Source organism: Ixodes scapularis, unplaced genomic scaffold, assembly GCF_016920785.2.
Source record: "Ixodes scapularis isolate PalLabHiFi unplaced genomic scaffold, ASM1692078v2 PGA_scaffold10__122_contigs__length_95168666, whole genome shotgun sequence".
Lineage (NCBI taxonomy): Eukaryota > Metazoa > Arthropoda > Arachnida > Ixodida > Ixodidae > Ixodes > Ixodes scapularis.
In genome coordinates this window covers 18,629,662-18,653,234 of record NW_024609836.1, presented here as the reverse complement: position 1 = coordinate 18,653,234, position 23,573 = coordinate 18,629,662, and the positions used below count along the sequence as shown (strand labels likewise).

Below are 23,573 nucleotides of genomic sequence, written 5' to 3'. Positions count from 1 at the left end.
AAAGTATGTCAGATTCAACCCTTTCCTAAGATAGGACAGCCACTGATGAAAAACAATCATCAGAAGCTTCTAAAGATAACCACGATTTTGCAACTCAACCATGCTGCCCATCCGCATAAACCTTAGGAAACAAAATAAAATCACAGCTTGGTGGCTATCCCAGAAACTGAGCTTATGAAAACACCAAAGTCAAGATAACAGACTCAAACTCTGCAAATGAAAGGAGTATTTTCACTTGAATTTTTTCCCATTATGGAATTAGTGATGCTATTCTATCAGGAACAACTTTATTACTGAAAAAAAAGCTAATATGAATTTTAGACAAAGAGGTCTAACTCCAAAAAGATTGTTCAAGGATCCAAGTATCTTCACATAAGGGCAATCATGTTGACCTCTACTGGTTGCTGGGCATGTTCCATTCATCCAACCCTAAAGCTCATATGATTTTTAACTTAGACCACTTAATTAATGACTTCTCAGACAGGTGAGCACCCACCTGAAATGGTATGCAAACAAAAGATTCCCCCCTCCCTCTCTGTATTCTTAATGTGTGCTGGCTACTGCAGGCAACGCCTGCCTTTCCTATGCACAGAGGTGTCATATACTTTTTCTCCCTAACTCACTATAATATCCTCAAAGGACTGTGGAGTATTGAAAATAAATAAATAAATAAGATTTGGCATGTAAAATAAATGGAAGGCCGCCATGAGAGCGCACAACACGAGAGCGCTGACGGGAGAGCGTGCGACAGGAGAGCGCCATGACGCAAGAGCACACGACAGCAGAGCGCCGCGACACCAGAGCGCACGACAAAATAGCGCTACGGCACGAGAGCGCGTGCCATTAGAGCGCGTTTCACGAGAGCGCATGTGCGTGCCTTGGGAATTATCGATGTTGGAGGGCTTTGTGCTTTGTGGATGTTGTCTTCGATATGTGCTGTTCAAGGTTGGTTGACAATGGAGGTACCAATATACAGTAAAATATGTTGGGCAATGAACTAAAACTCTCTAATTACCCCTTTAATGTATGGCTCTATGGTTTAGTTCGACGACGGAGCCATAGAGTGCCCGATCGCAGATTTGGAGCGCAAGGATCTGGTAGCACAGGGCATTCCTCGGGGAACCTGTTCGTCAGAGCACAGCTTTTGCAGCGGCAAGGACCCGAAACATGGTTTTCAAACCCGACGAGAAAGGAAGCGGTAGCTTGAGGAACGCTGCAACTGGGGCTGTACCAAAAGAGTCGAGAAAGGTTTGAAGGTCAGTTTTCATGTGCTCGGTTCGTCTGAGAACGGGGGTATGTGCCGAGAAAAGGGAAAACCAGACGCCGTCAGACCATGATTGCTTGGGCGGGTAGTACTTTGGGTTCAATTCATGGGTACTTGTGGTGATCAGATTTATTTGCTTTGTTCCAGCATGAACGCCGGAAAACCAACAAGTTGTACGGACTACCCGCGGACTACGTTCAGTGCGGCTTCAAGTTCAAACGGCCGCCTGATCGTTCGAACTGTTGTCTGCTCTTTTAAACGTTTCTGCTTGTCGTCTGCTCTTTTAGACGACACCGGCCCATAGGCCAAACGTGGGTCCGGTACTTGCGATAAGAAGTAAGTGGAGACCTCAAAAGATGTAAATTTGAAGGTTGGTAAGCAGGCTCGATGTAAACAGTAGATACAAGATGTTGATCATTATTACCAGTGACCATCACCGACTTGTTATGCCTGATTCACTTGGTCCGATTCTGCTTGAGATTTTCAGTATCAACGTCGACCATCTCAGCTACGGTTCATGCTTTTGCAGCCCGAGCGACGTCGTGACTGAAAATTGCAAGCGAAATCTCATCATGCGAATCAGGCTTTAGTGTACATTCTGCGGCGTCCACGCGGAATGAATCGCCGGATGTCACATTATTCACGCAAAGTTTTGCGATGTAACGAGCCTCGTTAATTTCGCTGAGGCCGCTCAAGGAGTCAGACATTGTCAGGAAGACATAGAATCAACAATTCGAACGCGAAAAAGGGCAGGGGGACTCACACTGATGCCGATAACATTGCATTTCACTGGTTTATGGGCGACGGCGAGCTTCTTGCCCACACACCCATCGTGCGTGCGTGGCACCGGTGGCATCTGCTAGGGGCGCTCCGGTTTGTTTGTAAAAAGTTTCGGAAAACATGTCCCCGGAAAAAAAGTTTTCGGAAAAAATGTCCCCAGGTGTAAAGAAGGAACAAATGTCACCAAAATGTTCTCTATTGCTGAGTTTCCCTGATTCTCATGGCCTTCGAGAGGTTCGGTCGTTGTCTGGTCCAAATGACCTGACTCACCTGAAGGTAGCAAGGAAGGCTAAAAACCGCTCTGAACGTGAAACCGGAGGTTTGGAGGCATGGTCAATCACATCCTCCCAACAGTAGGTTATTGACGCCTTGCGCTCCAAGGTATCGAACGTGACCATGAAGATGTCATAGGACCGAGTCGATGCTGTCCCCAAGAGGAGGTGCAAGTCGACACTTGTCGAAATGCAATGCCGTCTTGCAACACCGTGTGAAATAAACCTTTGTAGCACATTCAGTCAGAATGCGATTATTGTGTTGTATTCATTTCAAGTTAGCAAAAATTGTATTTTTTAGACTTCCCACAGGTCTGCGTACTCAACCAATAAAATGACGTAAAGCGTTCGATCCGAGAAAACATGTTTGAAGACTGAAACATTGATGATTCCCAGGGCGTGCACATGAGCTTTCGTGACGCATGCTCTAACGGCACGCTCTCTCGTGTCGCAGCGCTCTCCTGTCGCACGCTCTGCTGTCGTGCGCTCTCGCGTCGCGGCGCTCTCATGTCGTACAGCCAAAATAAACTTGGTGGTACTCAGTTACATCTATTCAATCTACTATAATAGCTGCAGTCCTATTATTTAGACTCTTAAGAAAAGATGCAGCTTGGAAACACTTCGTTTTCTTAATATTTGCTCTAAAATAATTGAACTTTAACTACTTATAAATTGTTGTCATCACAAAGTAGCCCAATTTGGCTATTAATAGCCCAACCTGGCAACCCTGAAACTCCCTATTGTAGCGGCGTTACGCCGCTACAATAGGGAGTTTCAGTAGACCGTGTTTCTCCCTCCCCCTCCGCTAACTCTCCGCTACGAAGAAACCGCCACTGCGCCTGCGCGCCGATGGCCTTGGCTGCAGAGTTCCGGGTAGCGGAGGGGCTTAGCGGAGCGGGAAACACGGGTCTACTAAAACTCACTATTAGCTGCGCCTTCCACGTCAGCATTACGGTCTTCACAAGGTTTTGACTGGAAGTTTTCGCAGCAGAGGCATAAACTTTTTTGCTAGTGAAGGGCTTGGTGGTCGAAGGCCGAGGATAACGCTGAAGTGCGGACGTTTACGGATATCAAGTCGACATATGATATGTTAAAACTCGTGCGAATACCTACTGGCATAGCTTTTTTTTTTTTCGCTTAATTCTCCGTGTAACGCGACACGTTGCAACGTAAACGTCCAAAGAAAGAACCCCACTCGGAGCACTCCCTCTTCTCTAAAAAATGTATAGTTTGAGGGATGATGAAAATCCCTCGCGTTTCCCAGCCGAACACATGGCACGCGGGGCACATCGCATCGCTCAGTATACTAGCAATACTAGCACACCGATCTCGCACATCACTGAACTTGTAGAGCCATGACCACTTGTCCCGTAAACGTTTTCGAAAAACTCGATTTTCTTTTCCTAAGCGCACATGAACGGAGCGTCGGAACAGTCGCCGTTGCCGTCGTTAGGCTTAGCACGCCGCGGTAAACGTTCCTCCACTGGCGTTCTCAGCGTGCTCTTGAGGCGTGCTTGCTTCGGCAGTTCCAAGCGCGCACATCGCGCTTTTGCCGCTCTCCCGAGTGACAGCCTCTCGAAGATGGCCGATATTCGCATAAACTAGCGTTGTTTTGAGCCACCTCAAATTAATCAGATACGCTTTTTTTTTCTAAATTTTTGTTTAAATAATAATTTAATTGTTTTACTCGTGAAAGTAGTATGTTTAAAATGAAAACAAGCAAAAATAAAAACGACATTAAAATTTAAAAAAAAAAAAAATTTCTTTCGACCCGTCTTTTTTTTATACAAGCTAGAACTGTCACATAAAGAATTCAAAACCTTCCTTCGTCTTTTTTTTTTTTCTCATGCGCTTGCCAGCCCGCTTTGAAAAAAAAAAAAGAAAAGTCTGCTCACGGGCGGATTGGTTATTGTTACACCTACCTAAAAAAAAGAAAAAAATCGGAGACGATGGGCGAAGAAGGGGACAAACACAAAGCGCCTCAAAGTTTCGTGTTCGTCCCTTTCTTCCGTCCGTCGTTTTCTTTTTTTTTTTTTTCTTTTTCAAATGTGTGTTCCTTAACGAGGTTTCTGGCTGCACTTTGGCGAAGTGAGACACGCAGATCGCGGCGTCAACTCCGCGAATGTCGCTTCTCCACAAGGGTCCAGTGCCCCAGGAGAAGCACACTCGAGGCTAATCCGCCCAAATGTACCTCGAAAAAACGCCAAATATTACGAAGTTTTAGGATAGCGTAATCAATTTTGGTGCACGCCAGCGCTAAATATAAATAAACGCGCGGCTTGCGTCAGCGCACACCACGCGAGGAAGTTTTAGAACAGCGTTTGCCCGCCGCAACACAAAAATCCGAGCATCTCGCGCTTGCAACGCCCTCAAGACACGGTAACCCTTTTTATTTCGCACAAAAAAACGCTATAACTTGAGAAAAAGAAAATTTTTATTTTCTTATTTTAGAGTAACATTTTGACCTTCTTTACATATGAGAATGCGACGCGAGCGGTCGACCGGTCGTGCCCGGTTCCGTCGCTTCGGCAAGAGAGGTCTCGTGTACTGACCTTGGCCGAGAAACGTTCGCGCAAGCAGCAAGTTGCCGGCGATCGTCGCCCCCCTTGCTGAGTGGACACCGGCCACGTCAGAACCCCTCGTGACCTCCCGGAGGAGTGCAATGTCGTCCCGTATTGAACATCGCGGTCGCGAGGAGGCCGCCGATGTCGCGCTCACGTCGACCGCCAAAGCGGCCGCAACCGCGGTCTTGGCTTTGGCCAACTTCTCGCGCGTCACGAATACCCCTAGGAGGAGCCCAAAGACTCCTTGCGTACGCGTGCAGTTTCCGAAAAATAACGTACGCTAAAATAGCGCGCGCAAAGTGTAAATTGCGGTTAGCGTTCGGCGCACGCGCAGTGGCGACGGCGCTATTCTTTGCGGTATAGGCAAAGGCTTGGGTACGCCATACTAAAACTTCCTATCGAGAACGATCAACAAACATTTTGTACAATGTTTCCACCAATAGCCCTATCGCTAAATCACCCAAGCATCAAGAAGCATGCGGGGAAAGTAGTGCCAACGCGCTGCGCGTGTTGGCGTTGGCAGTAGCATTTTTTTATAAAGAAAAAATCTAAAACAAGTGGCAGTTCCAAACGTCCGTCCACAAACGCCTTTTTTTCTTTGTGATTTCTTTAATATCTTTAATACAGGTAAGGCGAGCGAGCGCAGCGCGTGTAACTACGTTCCCTGCCTGCTTCTTGATACTTGGGTAATTTAGCAATAGGTCTATTCCTCACATGTTGGTGAAGTTAAACAGAACGTAACAGTATGCGTGGTCGGTAGCCGAGTGTGTTATCGCACTGAAGCTCGAAGCACGCCGCGCGAATGCTCGCGTTGCACAACTCGAAGCATCGCACCGGCGTCCGGCCGTGTATCACTAGAGAGTTTTAGTAAATCGTTCCGATACCTCCGATAGCCCCGATAACGATACTATGCTTGCTCAAGGGAGGCGGTGGCGGAGTATCGGGTATCGTTATTGGAGTCATGGGAACGATCTACTAAAACTCTACTATTGGCGACGTGCGCGATCGGAAGCGTCGCTGTGGTCGGCCTTCCGCGATTGGCCGAATGCAAAGGATTTCTCATCGACGGAAATAAGAGGAATGGAAGAACTTCAATTTCGACGCTGTAGGTAGTGTTGCTTTGAGAGCGCAATGATTTAAAGCTTGCACCACGCTCCTTACAAACACCATCGAACTTGTTGTTCGCAAGGTAGTGACGTCACAAAAGGTAACCAATAGGGAGTATTCACTGGCGGCCATAGCTGTGTGCACGACTGCTGAGCGCGTGCTGACGCCTAGCTTCCACAGTTATTTCGCCGCGTGCATTCCGCACCATCAAGACTGCCGGTCTGAGCAGCCTATTTATGGGAGCTCGCTCTGAGCATGCGCTCTAAAGAGCACCCATAAATATGGCGTCCATGTGAATACTCCCGATTGCGCGATGTACATTAATTAAAGACACCAGGCTAGCAGACACCTGCAGTAACTGCATTGGTAAAATTTCTCATCTGCAGCGGGGACACCGTAGGAGGTATTCACTGGACGCCATATTTGAGGGCGCCGTTTAGAGCGCATGCTCAAAACGAGCTCGCATTACTAGGCTGCTAAGACCGGCAATCTCGATGGTGCGGAATGCACGTTGCACAAAAAACCGTGGAAGCTGGCCGTCAACACGTGTTCAGCAGTCGAGCACACAGCAATGGCCACCTGTGAATACTCCCGATACGTTCATAAAGACTAAAGGCCGGTTCAGACACTTGCGTTTGAGTGCGTTTGACTGCGTTGCGTCGAGAACCGAAAGCGAGTCACCAGCGCATCTGTGCTTCGTATGAAGCATGGAATCCAATTCAAGGAATCCTCTTGGCACGCGATACAAGTAGCAGGGATGTCCCGGTTTCTCGCTGCCGCAACGCAGTCAAACCCAGTCAAACGCAACTGTCTGAACCAGGCTTGACTTCCGGCTGTCCGGACATACAGAAAATGCAATTATTTTTTATCAGGATGAGCACTTGGGCACCAATGGCGCAGCAATCGCATCATTGTGCGTTTAATTTAGGTCGCAAATATAGCCGTGAAAGCTCCAGCCGAAGGAAAGTGTTGGAGTTACAGCAGCTGAAATGTAATTAGCTAAGTCGCAAATGCGGTTAAAGTTTTACAACTGATTCTAACTGCAGTTACTCTCAAGAACTATGTTACGCCCGATTCACTTGTAAAGGATCCCCTAAATTCGGAAAAGGTATGAACCGCTGTTTTTCTTTTTCTTTTTTTCTTTTTAGTTTTTTTATGAAACGTGCCGGTGTACCCTTACAGATCAGTTTTGTACGCTTCTAAACCCCTTTCCCCCGATCAGAGCGTGTCGAAGCCCTCAAACTTACCAGAGACCTTGAGCACCGACTTGCGAGAGACTTTAAGCACCGATTTCATTCCACGTGATAAGTTTGGGGCCCTACGATATACTCCTAGTAAAACGCAGAAAAGCGCCGATTGGCGCTGCGCGGCGCAGTCATGGGGAACGAGAGAGTGGAACTTGTGGAAGTTTCGACTCCATTCACCGACAGCCTATGAAACCCGTGTCCAGGTCGGTGATAGGTCCTTCGGCCTTCTGATGCCGCAATCTCATAAGTTCGCCATACCCTGCGTTTCTTAAAGTGACCCCAGCTGCATCCCGTTATTTGCCAACAGGTCACTCTTTCGACGAAGGAAATAAAAGCCCCAACCGAGCATCGTCCTACCTTGTTGCCCTGTAGATCCGCGGGGGCCAGGGCGTCCGTGGCTCGACTTCGCGTCATCTGCAGCTCGCTCAGCTGGGCTCCGCTCCTGCAAGAAGAATGAGGCCTTCTGCAATCTCTGCCAGACAGGCCACAACAATGGGGAAACCGACCAGAGGAGGAAAAAAAAAAAAAAAAGCTCCAGGAGAAAGATGGGCTCCGCGCGAGAAACAGATTGCCCCAGATCTTGCCTTTTTTTTTCCTCCCTCCAGGAAGCATTGTAACACACGTCCCAGTTGCAGTAACGAGGAACCGACAGGCGCACAAACGCACGCCTGCCCCCAAATCTCAAACTCGGAGAACCGAGAGAAAAAAAATAGAAAAAAAAAAATAGCGCCATGCGAGCTGTCGCTATTCTTATCTCTCCCTTTGTGGCCACTTCTGGAACCCCTTCGCGTACGACATTTCAACCCCGAAAATTACGGACCGACAAAATGGGAGTCGCGTGAAAAGAAGGCGACTGGCCGGACGGATCGAGAACACTTTCCCTCGCGTGACGCGCTCGCGGACATTTAATGGAGCCTCAGAGAAGGGCCAGCGCGCCTGGTAGGACAGGAAAGTGCGAGGACATAAAAACCTGGACGGACACGCAACGCAGTTAATGGAGCGTCTGTCACTGACGTCGCGATTAAGAACGGCTGAACTAGACCGCTCTTGGTCTTGACTGCTATAAATTAAATGGAGCGAGCACTGGACGAAAGAAGCTGCCGTTCCGGATTGCAACGAGGGGAAAGTCCGACAGTTTTCAGGAACGACAGAGTTTTCAGTTGAACAAACTTGGAAAGGTCATACTTCTTTTCTAAAAAGGCTGTTTTTTTTTGTTTTTATTTTTTTTTTTATTTTTAATCCCCGATGAACTAGCATTAAATACATGCTGTAGCAGTCGCTACGGCAATGTTTCCCCGACTCCCTCCACGCGGAACTCCTTTCGAGCTGCACGCGTGCCGACTGACGGTCTTGGTGACGCCTGATGAGCCCAGGCGGAACCTTCTTCAAGGAGGGCGTCGAAAACCTTGTGCCGCGTCATTATAAGCGCCTAAACCTGCGCGCTGATTACGTGCAGTAAAATTTGCGTAAATTAAAACATTTCTCCCAACCCTTTTTTTTTTTAAATAAAACCGGCATTTTTTGTATATCAGATTATGAAAACTTTAGACCGGTGACATTGCTCAAGCTCACCCCACCCTCTCCCTTAGTTTTTGTTGTCACAAATGAAAAAAATAAAGCACCGTGAGCATTATGCTACCCTAGGTTCGTCAAGAGCACTCTTCGTCAAATTACGGAAACTCGCATTGTTTGCACTTTTTATCTCCTACACACAATGTTCGTCGTCCTTCCACCACGCTATTTAGAGAGCTGAGAATGTAGCTGGCTTTGAACAGTTGAGCTGTAAGGTTTAGAGTCAAATCTCTAGACATTTCGCCCGAACTTTCACTCCACTATATATGCAAACTGAAACAAGTGACTGGTATCGTATTAGAGAGGCACAATGACACGAAGATTATACCTAGATCCCTACTACGAGCGGCATCAAAAATGACGGAATCGGCACCTTAACGTCAGGGGCTCAAAGCGCGGTCCTTTCCAAGATGCCTCTTGGATGTGCGCGAGCAGAGGAACCAAGCGACCGTTGCTCGTTCAGCTCGAACAATCGTAAGCAGAGTAGCACGCAAGTGATGTCACCGCCATTATCAGAGCTGATTACCAATGTTCTCGCAAGCACCGCGGTCATAGTTTTAATGTCTCCATAAACCCCCAATGTGAGCGTTTTAGAAGGTATCTACTCATCTCCGCACAGCACTGGAACAAGAATGTATAATCTATGATTCGGGCACTGTACCGGAGACGGTGCAGTGCCCGAACCTCGAAGGAAAAAGTAGTGGAGGGTAGTGGCGAGTTCGGTCCCGCAACGTCCAACGGGGTTGACTGACAATCAATAAGGGGAAATAGAATCGGGGGCACCCCCACGTGCACGAAACATTCGAGCGACCAGTCCGACCACTTTGCCACCACCGCGACGAAGCGAGTGCTTCCCAACTCACCGACGGATCCGCCGAGCTGACGCGCACTGCTCCGACGAGGCGAGCACCTTCATATTTCCCTTGGAAGGACAACTACCCTTCGTTTGTGCACGTGCCAGGAATCGGCAATGGCGATCAAGCAAAACTTAGTCGGCGGATCGAACTTCTGAAGTCAAGCCCTCGCAACACCGCTGCCACGCGCCCACAAGCGGGCCTAGCCAAGGCCCAGCGCGCCTCCGCCGGCCGGAAAGGCGAGGAACGGAGAGAGGGGGAAGGCGCAAATGCGGCCAACTGCGGTCGTCTCGAGACGCCATGTGACCTTTCTTTTTTTCCCCCGAGACGTCACGGATTAAAGTGTCACGTGACTCGAGAAGCGGTTCTGGTTTCGGTAGTTTCGGTGGGTGGGTGCGTCGTCGCGAAGGTCGGCGGCAAGCGCTTGCGGAAAAGAACATTGCTGGGCCGTTCTTCTTTCCTATCTCTCCACCTCGGCCCTTCTTTATTCGAAGATCGTGTGGTTCTTGTGTTCGGTCGTGCGCCTGGCTCGCTTACCTCTCAATTGTTGGTTGCGAGGAAGCGGCGAGCGAGAGGAAAAGCCGAACCGGTCTTCTCGACGAGCAGCGATCGGCGGAGAAGCCATGCCGCTCGTCATTAGGCAAATTTAGACGGAGGAAAGCACGATTGCTGGCCAGGGGGTGACGAAGTTAATTGGGTTAATGTGGAAGCTGGAGGAGGCAGCTTCGTCGCAAACCCACGTTGCGGTTCGGGCACACGCCGATTCTGCGCCCTCGAGGATACGACGCGGAGGATGTATGCAAATGAGCGAGACAACGAACCCTCCGACACTAGCAATTGAAAGCTCATTCGTGACTCGAAGTTCCTACCATAAATACGTTTCAAAGTTTCTCGGCGTTTCTCACAATTTTCGATACTTCCACAAAATTCCACGGCTAATCTCGAAGAAAGCAGAAGCGCGAAAATCGTCAGCACTGGTGGAAAGAATACGTCACTGTACACAGCGACCTCCTGTGATATAAAACAAATTATTACAAAAAAAAAAAATGACCACGACTTGTTTGAAGCGTCCACTGCTAGGAAATTATGTCAAGTACGACTTCTGCATGGAAAACTCAAACAAAAGTATACGGAACGAGAAAGAAGTAAACACAGCAGAGGGGTGGTTACATTGCAGCAGTGCTTTAGGCGTTTCCTAACACAAGGAACATAGAACATAACTTTATTGGTAGAATAACCATTTAACAAAACACAATAGCGAGCCGGAGTAAGCCTCGAGGGCTAATGTACCGGGCTCGGCAGGGGACGATATCAGATGTATTAGATAACGAAGAAGATTAATTGAAAGCATTTGCATTCTAAAACACACGAGTAACGAAATACGTTGCTCGTTACTTGCAAATAAAAAGAACGCGTCGCCGACCTCTTCAAGAATAAAAAGAACCGTTACTGCTACCGTTAAAAAGTGGGGCATCAGGGAGTTTTCGTAGATCGTTTTCGGCGTCCCGCAATGCCCTCCGCAACCCGCTACGATAGCCGGAACTCTACAGCCAAGGTCATCGGCGCGCATGCGCAGTATCGACTTCTTCGTTGCGGAGGGCTTAGCGGAGGGGGACACGCGGTCTACAGAAACTCTCTATTGTACTAGACCGTTTCAGCAGCCCGCTAAGCACCCGGATATCGCTCCGCCATCCGCCACAAGACCTTGAACTGTGCAGACAAGGCTGGCGGCGCGCATGCGCAGCTGCGGCGTTTTCTTCACGGATACCGTAGCAGAGAAGAACGGTCTACTACAATTCCCTAGTAACGCACGTTACTTTGGCGTTACTTTTTTTTTAAATTGTGAATTAACACGTTTTACTCGTTCACGTTTCAGGTATGCATAAGCGCCATATTTCAAGGAACATTATGTCCCTCCAGAAACTGAACATAATAACTTCATCTTTTTTACGGTTCCACATAAATACTCACGAGAAAAACACTAAGAAAAACGCAAAAAACGCAAGACTTTATATGGCTTAGCGCCTAAGAAAAAGAAGAAAAAAAATTAAGTGTACTTTTTTTTTTAAGTTTTGGGAAGAATGTCTAACGAGTAACGTTACTCAAAATAAGTAACGTAAATAAGTTACCCGTCCCCGTTTTGAAAATGTAAAACGAGTAGGTTACAACGCTAGAGGAAAAATATACGCGCTACCGGAAATGCCGTCACTTGTAAGGCGTTAGCGCAAAAACTGCATTGCAACATGCCATGTGTATGGGAAGGCATAAATAAGCAAGCACTGAGGCACGCAGCAACATGTACTATTTGTACTTCTGAAATTTATATTCAATACCTCAGGATCCCCTGTAATTCGCTTAATATCGTTGTATTCCGGACCTGCGCAGACTTCAGCAGATTTCGACGTCTTTATTTTATCGCTCACGAAAAACTTTTGTCATTCCTGAAGATACGATACTGTAGCACGTTCGCGCACTTCGGGACTCTCACGTCGCCGTCTAAGCGCCTCTGCTTTGCGCTGTCGTACGTTGGCATCCTCACGCCGCCGTGTACGCGCGTCAGCGTGGGATCGACGCCGGCCGCCGTTCGCGAACCACGGAAGCCAGCCGTTCCCTCCGCGCTCGCTCCTGGGACCGAGTACGGCCTTGGCGCCGTAGCGCCATTAGGAAGAGTCTATGGCACTGACGACGCAAGCCAAGGCCCAGGTCATCTTGGTGTTGTTGGGCGGCGAAGGGGGGAAGGGGTGATGTTGACGTTCAGTGATGAGCCGAGAGGGACGAATGCAGAGAAACAACGCGAAGCTCTGCGAGGAAAGCAGGTACAAGGCGACGAGTTTTAGCAGCATATTTTACGTGTCGAGTGGGCTTCGAGAAGTAAAGATGTTATACTAAAATCGAACGCGGTGGAAGTTTCTAAAACCCTCCAACATTACGCGTCGCAACTGGATACTACCAAAACGGGATTTGGTATAACGCGAGAACTGTTTGAAAACACCTGTTTTGAAGTGAAAGCTAGCAGACGAGCGGGGAAGACGCTCTGCCGACGCTTCCTCGTCGTCGCGCCATTATTTGCGGGTTTGTCGGGGCTCCCTCTCCCCTCTTCGCGCGGCGCGACTAATGGGAACACCCAAATTCTCTCTCCACGCGCCATGTGGGAAGAAACAATAAATTTGTTTTCGTTTCCGCTGCGTTGACAGACAACAAACGCCGACCCTGAAATCTCTGCAAAGCGTTACCCGTAAAGCTTAAAAAAAAAAAAAAAGATTTTTGAACAGTGACAAGCTCAGCAAACAGTGCAACGATAACTGCTTAAAATTGTATTTCCGTCGGCGGGACTTTGATTGTTTGAGGGTCGAGAAAGAAGTTGCAGGATGCTCTCGGTACAACGGGCCACAGTGGAAGAGAGGTGTTTCAACGGCGCTATACCTCACCACGGAGCAAGTGTGGCGAAGGTTCACTCGCATTTCTGACAAAAGCCGGCCGATGGCGCAGTATAGAAGGGACAGATAAGTTTCCTGGCTCTAACCGACGCTCGACGACTAGTAGATGATCCACACACTCTATTTCTGGAACCTTTTTTGTTTTGTTTTTGCCGTGTTCATTTGATAGCAAGATTCTCGATTGAACGAGTATGCGCCGCAGAAGTGCAGACATACATACGATGAGGCCCAATAAAGGAGCCGTCCTTATTCGCGTGCATGTTGACAAGTAGTGCCACTGGCGAGCTGAACAGAATAAAACAAAAACATACCAAACTTTATACATTCACACCGCCAGCGGTGTGAATTTAGAGCGACTGACGGTGTTCTAGAGTCACTCTATGGGTTCCCTAAGTAGCGCATTCCTTTTCTTTTCGCGTTTTGCCGACAACATACTCACTCTAGCCGATCATGTTTTGGTCTGGTGAGCATCATTGGACGGTAGCGATCACGTGATACAAGCACAGCTCGACTCACCTCCATCAACGCTTCAAGCGACTCTAATCGCCACCATCTTGGGTCCAGCAAACAGCTGCACACACGCACGCTCTGCTGCTCATCAAACGCGCGTTTACGCGCCGTCTTTTCCACACGTTTACCGACGTCAAAAGCAAGGAGGTTGTGTACTTAGTGGCACAATGCCTGCTTATTGCGCTTCTTGGTGCAGCAGCAGGTCGGAGGATGGAAAGAGACTCTTCTGGACCCCGTTTGGAAAGAAGGCAACTGCAAGACGGAGGAAGAAGGCTTGGCTGGCCATAGTAAAACGGAAAGATTTCGAGCTCACTGTAACAAGCAAGCTTTGTGAAGCGAGTGCCGATTACAGCTGGTTCATTCCGCGTATCGCTCGTTGCCTCGCAGTCGAACAGGCGTCATCTGTGTTCGGTTTCGCACGAGCGACGCTCTTGCGATTTGGTAAGCGACGATTTGGTAAGCCGGTGTTGGGTCAGATCTCTCGCTGTCGCATATCGCGTCGCTCAATTTTAGATGTGTAGCAAACTTAGCTAATCCATCGAAGGTCGCGTGCATGCGGTTGCCTCTTGGAGTGACGTGCCGAGCGAAAGCGGGTCCTTGTGACTCTGGGAAAAATTGTTTTCATGCAGTTTATATTCTCGCTACTTTCGTATAGTTTCGTAAAATGGTTCTGAATAGCATTTAGATCGCAGTGTTTTCCGTTCAGATTGCCTCAACATGCTGCGTCTTTTCATTACAATGACTTTTAAACTCACTTCGAAAGTCTCAATTCGAAACGCACACAGCCGATGGCAGAAGGCTCCTCAAACCGAGTGCAGTCCCTACGATTCTTGGCGCGCGCTGGACTTGTCATCGCAACCAAGCAAAAAAGGGTTAGAGAGCAAATTATGTAACGTAATGCTAATTATGTACGGAAGCTACTCACAGCACCTCAGAAGCTTTTGTGTAGCCCATCGACCAGTTGAAATAAAGCTCTCTCAACACGCTCGAATGCATGTCACTATCGCCTTCATACCATTCGTACCCGCGTCGACGCGTGGACCCAAGATGGCGGTGCAATGGTTTCGGTTTCAGCGCCGCGCCGCGGTTCTAAAACGAACCTTCGGAGTTTCGTTACTCTGGGAACCCATACAGTGACTCTACTGTGTTCTTTTGCGTGCCGGGGAAGAGAGGGGGGGGGGGGGGGGGAAGGGAGGGGGGGGGGGGGTCCACCTTGAGACGCACTTCCTTATGGCGCGTTTCCACTTGCGCAATCACGGGCGGAAAGTAAATTTTGGAGCCGGGTGGCGAAATCGACCCATCGCTGGCAGAAAATCTGGATATGGGTCCCGGACCAATCCGGATTTTCCGCCAGCGACGAGTCCATTTCGCTCCCAAATCCACTTTCCGCCCGCGAATTCGCAAGTGTAAACACGTAATTATGGGCTTGTCAACGAATATGCTGGGGAGGGATCGACAATATATAATATTTTCAGACCAAGGCCCGCGTCCCCTGGGGAGGTGGCTTGCAGAATATAGCTAGACAAACAGGAGTGATGGCTGAGTGTGTAACGTGCGAAGCATCCAGAAGTAAAGCTTCGTAAACCAGATACGGGAGGCACCATGAGGGGGTCATTTATTACTGCCCTAAAAGCGTAAAAACTTAGTGGAAGATGGCGTTGTTATGCCGATTGACAACGAGCACAAAATTGTACGGCTTAGATTTGCTCTCCGCAAGATCAGTTCCCACAACTGACAGTTTTCATGAAAACGTTCAGAAGTTACGCACAGGCCGGGAAGAAGTTACGCACAGGCCGGTACAGCGACCGGAAGCGGAGACCCCACCAATGCTTGCAAACAACGACCCCAAGAACGCACGTACTTTCGTATGAACTAAAACACGGTTTCACATTAAGAACAGCAGTAATAAAAAAAAAATGATACCAAAATCGCTGCTGTCGCTACGCTGATTCTCGACGAAATCCGTTAGCATTTAGCGCAGGGGCTCCGACTCGGGGAAGGATGGGGATTCCAACCTCACAACGGTCCGCATACTGTTGTAGCTACCACAGCCGTCACGAAATAACTCTATCATTTAATATTTCATCGATGGTAGGAGTTTCCAACGCAAGAAAATGCATCGTTTTCCTCTCTGTCAGGCAGGTCTCGCGCAAAGAACTCCTTCGAAAACGTACGAACTACGCGCTATTTTTTTGTTTTCCTGTATCTCGACAAAGTCGCTTGAGCGCGACAGCGAGCGCGACGCGGCAGCCGGCCCTCTTCCAAACCTGCGCCGCCCGTGGGGGCCACCGCCGGAGTCAGCGACCTTGGACGCGTCGAGGCATCCCCGCGGATTAAGCGCGGACGAGCGCCAGCCGGGCCCGCCGTCAGTCCGCTGACGTCCCCGAGCAGGCGGGAACCTGTCCCGCCGCGGCTAAGCCATTTCTTTCTCTGGGCGGGCTCCGCGACGCCCAGCAGCCCCCCAGTAAAAATAACGGGAAAGAGGTTAGTCACCCCCGAACCCAAATTGCGTCGCTTCCTCGTCACAGAGGCACACGCCGAGAACGCAGCAGCGACCCATTATAACCTCGGGCCAATCACAATGGGCCCGGGTGTAACGGGACGCCCCGAACAGAAAGCCCGCGCTTCATCACGGCGAAAAGCAAGAACGACGCGAAAAGTGGCTCCCGTTGGGCGTCGGCTGGAGAACGTTAGCGACAATCGCCTTCTGCGTGCTGAGCATGCAGCGCTTTTCTGTACCAGACGCCGCACACGCCCCACAGCTACCGTGCTTGGAGTCCGATCTTGGTCAAGGTGGCCAATGTCAGAGCGAGGAATGCTCGGCTGCTCAGTGGGCGTGGCGCCACCAGCTCGCGTTCAGAAAACAAACGTAGACACTGAAATAGCGAGGGAGGTCTCGCGGCCTGATGCTCTCGTCGATGTCACTTGTGTAGGCATCAAAACAACTTAAAGTTAGCAACAAAATATTGGCTGCAGAAACCACTATTGTTGGTTGTCTATGAATTGAGATGGCATTCGTCACGAGACTCACGACGCAGCTCACTGTAAATACGACAACGCAAATTTTTGGGTAAACACTTTATTTTATTGATAATTTACGACATAACCATTCATGACAGCGCGACTACGGCGCGCCACTTCGAAATTAAGTGATTGTTTCGTCTCTGTGTAATCGTTTAATCCTCTGTATTTGAGTAATCCTTCAATGTTCAAGCTGTTTCACGCACCATCATTGGCCATGTACCAACTAGCTCAACTCAAAGCGATAACTGCTTCGTAGCTTAGGGGGACCTGTGAATGTGTGCGTACTGCCGCTCCCTGTGTGCGCGGCGCGGGTGTATCTGCTTCCTAGGACGACGTTGAAGACGACGTCTAGACCGACCTCTAGGACGACCTCTGGGGCGATCTCAAGGACGACGCCGAAGGTGACGTTTAGAAGGACCTCTAGGACGACCTGTAGAAAGACGTCGAGGACGACGTCCTAGAGGATGACGTCAAAGACGACTCCTGGAACTACCTCTAGGACGACCTCTAGGGTGATCTCAAGGACGACGTCCTAGAGGACAACGTCAAAGACGACGTTTAGGGCGACCTCTCTAAAGACCTCAAGGACGATCTCAGCATAAGCACGGCGCCTGCGTATGCGGACATCTTGCGTCCTAGAGGTTGTCCTTGATATTAGCATATGCGCTGGCTCTGCAAACGGTCCTCATGCGGTGCGGACTCAGGCCTTTGAGTATGCTGAGCCAGCAGAATTGCAACATCACTGCTGTCCTCGCCGTCCTGCGACATGCTGTGGGTGCGTGGAGAAGGGAAACCGGAAGGTGTCTGCCTCGCAGGGTATGCGGGTCTATTCCGAGGTTAAAACCGTTATCCTGATGGTGCTAGCCTCCCAACAGCGACTGCCCGACTGCAGGAGACCCGCCCCTATATATGATCCCCTGGCGGCGGCCCTTTTCGCTCCTAGTGGGGAGGGGGCATACGCGCACCGCGCCTCCGCACGGCGCATTAGAGTCCAGATAGCGAATAGCCAAAACCCGTGAAGTAGATAGAGAATGCCATCACATTAAAAAGAAAAAAAAAACGCATGTTGTCAATGGTTTTTAAAGTGAAATAGCAGACGATCCCAATTTCAGCCTGCGTCCGATCCACGGAAAGGGTCCGATCTCACCTCGCCGCGGCCCTCGGTTTGTAGCAGGCGATCAACCTTTTCCCCCGGTCTGTTAGCAGAAGAGGTACAGTGTCTTCTTGTTTTATTTCCGTAGCAGACGAACCCCGTTCTTCGCTCGCGCTAGCAGAAAGACCGTCTTTTATTGGGCACCACCACCACCGAGTCAGGTTTCCCGCGATGCAGTCAAAACACGTCACGGTTCGCGTGCGGACGGCGCAAGTGTAGTTTTCAATGGAAGATTAAAACCCCCCACATGTCAGCGTCTACTATCGCGCGATCTATGTAATAACGTGCGAACTGAACGAGGACGAGGAAAATCCGTTCCAATATCTGTCGAAAGAACGCTGCGCAGCTCTTCATGTTGGATTCGAGGTCCTGTTCTCTGCGCGGTGTACCACACAGGCAAAGCTACTGTCCCGAGCATGTGGCTCCGTCTTGTCTAGAGTCTAATTTCCACAAACTCGCGCCATCATCTTTGTGAGCGTTGATATCAAACGTAGTTTTTAGGCAGGCTAGCTTTTAAATGCGTTAGCATTGATTTCCCTTGTGCATGCAGCCGTCTTTCGTTTGAACGGTCGTGGATGGGTTTGGGTCGCACCTTTTAGAGGTGCAATGGGGGACAGCGGGTGTATCACGGATCGCGTGTTAACCCAACCGCCGCCGCCCCCTCCCCCCCCACCCCTCCCCCTTTATTTTTTTGCGGCTCTATCCCCACGTCACCCTGACCACCCCTGTCCTAAAGCATGAACCTGGCAGAGTCGACTTGACTGAAACTTGGTTAACTATTGAAATAAAAACGCAGTTTCCTCTGCCAGGATATATATTTCTTTCGGAAGGACCGAAAAGATAGGAAAAGGGGGGAAGGGGGGGGGGGGGCGTGTTGCTATCATCATAAAGGATGAATATGCCTGCGTTAAAATATCTACTTCTCTGTGCTGAATGCTTACCTATATGATTACATGTTAAGGAAAACTACAAGCTTGTTCTCGTGGTTGACTAATTTACAATATACAGATCAAATAATCTATGCGAACGGACCAGCGATGGTGCCTGTTCTCGTTAGCTATTAAAGGGACACTGACAGGGTATTTAAGCTCCATTCCCAGCATTCCTGGACACGGTCTCCTTGCGCCCTCTCTTGGATATTCTCTGCAAAACGCAGTAAAATGATAATTTCAGCCAAACTACTGCAGAAATCCTTAAGTTCCCCGGGACATCTATAGAGGGCACTAATACCCTCTTATTTAATACCTACTTGAACCTCAGGATTGTATACGTTTTATTCCTGGGCCCGATATAATATTGTTGCATAGGGTCCTATGGGCCACTTTGACAAAAATTTTAAATTTCTTCTCACTGAAATGAAGAATCGTAAAGTTTCCGAGGAATATAATAGCTGCCGACTTATAGCACACACCGCAGTTCAAATTTCGGTATTTTAATTAATACTCTTTATTTCTCGGACTTTCAAATTCGGCCCGCTTTTTGCCCCTGTAAAGTTAGCACTCCGCCGTGCACCAAGAAGCTTGCGGTTAAGCTACCTTTACATAGGCTTATCGAAAAAAAGATTTGTGCAATGCGTTTCTGACAGCATATTGATTAATACCGGTGCCACACGGGCAACTCGAATACCATTTACAACGAATGACATTCGTGTGATCGACGAATCGGCTCGCGATCTGTCGCGCCTGGAACGCCCCACGCTCGGAGTGTCGCGCGCTGATTGGCCGATCGTTCAGATGTCATTCACTGTGAATGGCATTCGAGTTGCCCGTGTGGCACGGCTATAAGAATGTGGCGGTTATAATATGATTATATAATAATTCGATAATGTAGTGATTGCGCAGGCGAGCTGGGTCGCTAAACTCGTCAACAAAAATATTCTTTGTGTTATGACATAGTGGGGGGAGGAGCCGAAAGATTGCTGCAAAGTTTTCTTTTCTCACAAACCCGCAGATCCGTCTGTCTTCGTGACGTTTTTCGTTGAGGGGACAAAAAATCCCTACGCCTCCCTCGGCACCGAACAAGAGCAGCACTATACTCTGTTTCACCTTATGATGTACCGCAGAAAAGGCTACAAGCGCAAGCTCCTTACTCTAGGGCACATCAAGGCGGCACAAGCTCTCGTGCGTTCAGAGTAGCTCCCAACGCTATGAGCTCGCGCATCTAGCCTTGTCTGCGGTACAACATAAGGTGAAGCGGAGTATAGAGAGCGCGCGGAGACGACGGTGGCTCATACGTGTGACGTCACAACAAAGATTATCAGCTCCGACCGTCATGTTTGATGGTCTCTAAAAAGCACAATGGATGCTTGGGAATTGCATTTTAAAATCAACACCGTCGAAGTTGATAGTCTGGTATCGTTCTTATTTCCGCCGATAAAGCAGAATTTACTAAAAAGCGTCCCTGCCGTTCTTTTGATTTATCTCGGGCCAAAGTGTAGCCCGACGTGGCTAGGTCACAACCAGCCGACTACCGTTGTCCACTTTCGGGCGAATTTTGCCTCCAGGCAATTGTCCCTTCATCGGCGGGATAAAATCATTTTATGGTAGACATTCGGAGATCAGTCAGCTTGGGATTAAGTATGTTTATCAACGGAAATAAGGAAATAAAAGTAATGTCAGGATGTCAATATTGGCGGTGATGCTTCAAGGACACTAAACTTGACATCGTCGATTTGAACACGCACCATCAAATTTGTCGTTCACAACTGATACTCCTGACTCCATCGTCAAAGGTATTAACTATAAAATGACGTCACTGAACGCGCCCGCACACTATATACGTGCCCTGGCACGAGTCTTTCGCTTGAAAGTCTGTCATGGCCACTCTTGAGTTCATGGAACGCGAGCCGTTTTAATTCCAGAATCTCTTGAACCGTTATTTCGAAAATTGCAGGCTGTGCTGTTCCTCGTCATTGCTCATAGGAACACCTCTAAGCAGGGTCGTCGAAACAGCAGGGTGGGGAGGGGGGGGGGGGTATTTAGCCCACCCCCCCTCCCCCAGTTGCGTCGAAAAAGGGGGCAAGGGGCATAAGGATGGAAAGGGGGGGGGGGGGGGGTATCGCCCCAGCCCCGATCCACCATATCATTTCAGAGAGTTATAATAGAATATTAGGGGAAAGGAATATCCCCCTTCTCCACCACCATCACCTCCTCTCTCTCTCACCCTCCCGAACAATTTCTACGGCCCTTCTTGAGACTCCTATTTGTTTATGCGTGTGTATGTGTGTGTGTGTGTGTGTGTGTGTGTGTGTGTGTGTGTGTGTGTGTGTGTGTGTGTGTGTGTGTGTGTGTGTGTGTGTGTGTGTGTGTGTGTGTGTGTGTGTGTGTGTGTGTGTGTGTTGGTCGTACCTTAATTCTTTCTTTAGAGCGCAGCTCTTCGGCGCCCGTTTCCGGGTTTCGCGGCGTGGGCGTCGCCGTCGGCGTAACCGGCCCGCTAAATTTAACGCGAAATTGACGTCACATGACCTCAACACCAATTCAATTCCCAGCTGCGTGACTTCAACGCCAATTCACTTCTCCGTTAGATTGTCATGTGATGTCCTTTTCCCTGTTAAATTTAGCGGAGAAACTGAATGGGAGGAGGAGGGGAGGAGAGGAAGAGGGGAGGAAGGAGGAGGGGCATACCCTCCTCTCCGTACCCTCCTCAAGAGTTGAGCTCTAATTTCGCATTACAAAGATTTGTAAACGTCTTTAATTTTTTTTTTATTTCCCTTCCTTCGGCTTTTTCTTTTTTTTGTTATCCCCCGTTTCCCTTTATATCAGACATTACCGACGTCTCTACACAAACCCCCTGTGGGTGACCCCGGTGGCGTTGTTGACGGTGGCGAAAGATGAGCTCTATAAAGCCGCCCGTGTACACCGCGCACGGCTCCACAACATCACAAAGTTCAATCTTCGCATCGATTCCGAAGCGAAGATTTTGGCCTCAAATAACTTCTTCCCAAAGTTGTGAAACGTCACTTTGTCGACACCAATAACTTCCACAAACGACGATCTTGCGACGAGAAAGTTCAGAGTATTTACAGGCCGCCTAGGTACAATCTACGCATCATTGACTCTAACGCGGCGTAGGGATGTAGGGACACTCGGGCGAGACGTCATCAGTGCAGCCGTTCAATCAGCTGGCACCACGGTGTTGCTCGCACGCGCTTCGATGGAGCTCGCTACGACTTTGTGTTTTACATTCTCGCTGGAATTTGAGCACCCAGAGAGCTTGGATGATTGACACCTCGCTCGGCTTGACGTCAGCGTCGCGAGAGTCCAATTAGCGCGTTCCGCAACTTTCGGACACAAAGTTGTGCTCGACGAGTTTAGCTACCCTGGTGGATGTTAACCATTTTGTTCTTAGCCCGGGACCAACGTTACTAAAACACTCAGTTGGGAAACTCCCATAGAAACAGCTTTGAATAAGTGGCCCCAATCTGTGTCCGAGCACCGAGCTATTGACGAACACAACACCACCATTTCTCCCGCAGCGGCCTCTCGAAGAACTGCACGTGACTTCTATTTTGGCGCAAGAACAGATACAGCGGTAGAGGTTATAGGGGTGCCACCCCCGTCTCCCCGGCGGACGCGCCGCGTTCAACTACTGACGTTAAAATGCACCTAGGTCAGGACGTGCTACCTGAAAGGCCCGCTGAGACATGGTTGTATGAAAACAATATTAATTGTTCCGCAAAACCTTGCGAACTAAAAATGATAAAAACATCACGCGCCCATCATTTTGTACTAAACTCCAATAAATTTCATACAAAAAGAGTCTTTTCCGTTTGTTTTTACGCAAAAACAGGCTTTCAAAAAGCTCAAGGTGACCACAGTACAGACAAACGATAAAGAGTGGCGCTGTTGTCGCATTTAGCTCGGTCTCGGTGGACGCCAGCGGCCCAGGTTTCGACGGCGAGTTTCCCAACTGAGTGTTTTAGTAACGTTGCCCGGGACTGAGGCAGGAAAAGAGGAAAGTTTCAAAGTAGAAGAAACTTTGAAACTTTGCTCGTTTCCTGCCTCAGTCTCGGGCTAAGAACAAAATGGTTAATAATTAGATGTTTACAATCAAAATTTGTGCCCTGGATTTCAAATATAAGCAATTGTTATGTACGGTCAGAAACACTTCCATTGTATATATTTTGCTTTGAATTTGCCTGTGTACGTGAAGTTTTAGCTCGGTTACGGACACAAATTGAAATAAATTCTCTCAGGCGTGTATAACTAGAAATAACTAGAAATATAACTAGAACGGCGCGCCGCTGGCCGTTCGATTGTGTGTCTTTTTATCCTATCTTATTTTACTTATACATATATACGCGTATCAATAAAAAAAACACAACGGAGACGACGTTGAGAGGATGACACACCGCGCGACGGCGGTGCCTCAATCTGAGCCCTCATTCCTCGGAAGCGGCAGCTTCTACTTTGACTGGGCTACCTCCTTGGAGCCTGATGCTTCGACCCCAGTGGACCCCAGTGAGCAACAGCGCCATCATGTTCCTGTGGCTCCTTCATGCACCAATCGAACGGCGTGCCAGACCAATCGAACGGCGTGCCCAACCCGCGTCCACAAAATCTGGACATCTGCGAATCGGACTGCCATCCTCCCCAATACCAACAATCCATGTCGTCGTCATCCATGAATGCATACACTCATCACATTATCATGTTCACTAGACGCGACACCGCGGGCCTCCATGGGACGGGCTGCTGCCTTTCCGCGGGGCCGCCGCTCTCCAGAGCCAAATAAATGGAGACTAAAAACTAAGGACTCATGGCAAAATGCTTTGCTGACCAACAGCCGAG

The 23,573-nt window shown here is 49.0% G+C and overlaps 1 protein-coding gene across 1 annotated transcript in view; it reads right to left on the bottom strand.

The window, feature by feature from the left end:
• Positions 1 to 23,573, bottom strand: part of LOC8042354 — a 484,035-nt gene that overhangs the window by 5,258 nt on the left and 455,204 nt on the right. The window contains exon 20 of the mRNA XM_042287475.1: positions 7,592 to 7,676. Within this exon, the coding sequence (XP_042143409.1) occupies positions 7,592 to 7,676 (85 nt within the window). The remainder of the gene's footprint in view (positions 1 to 7,591; positions 7,677 to 23,573) is intronic.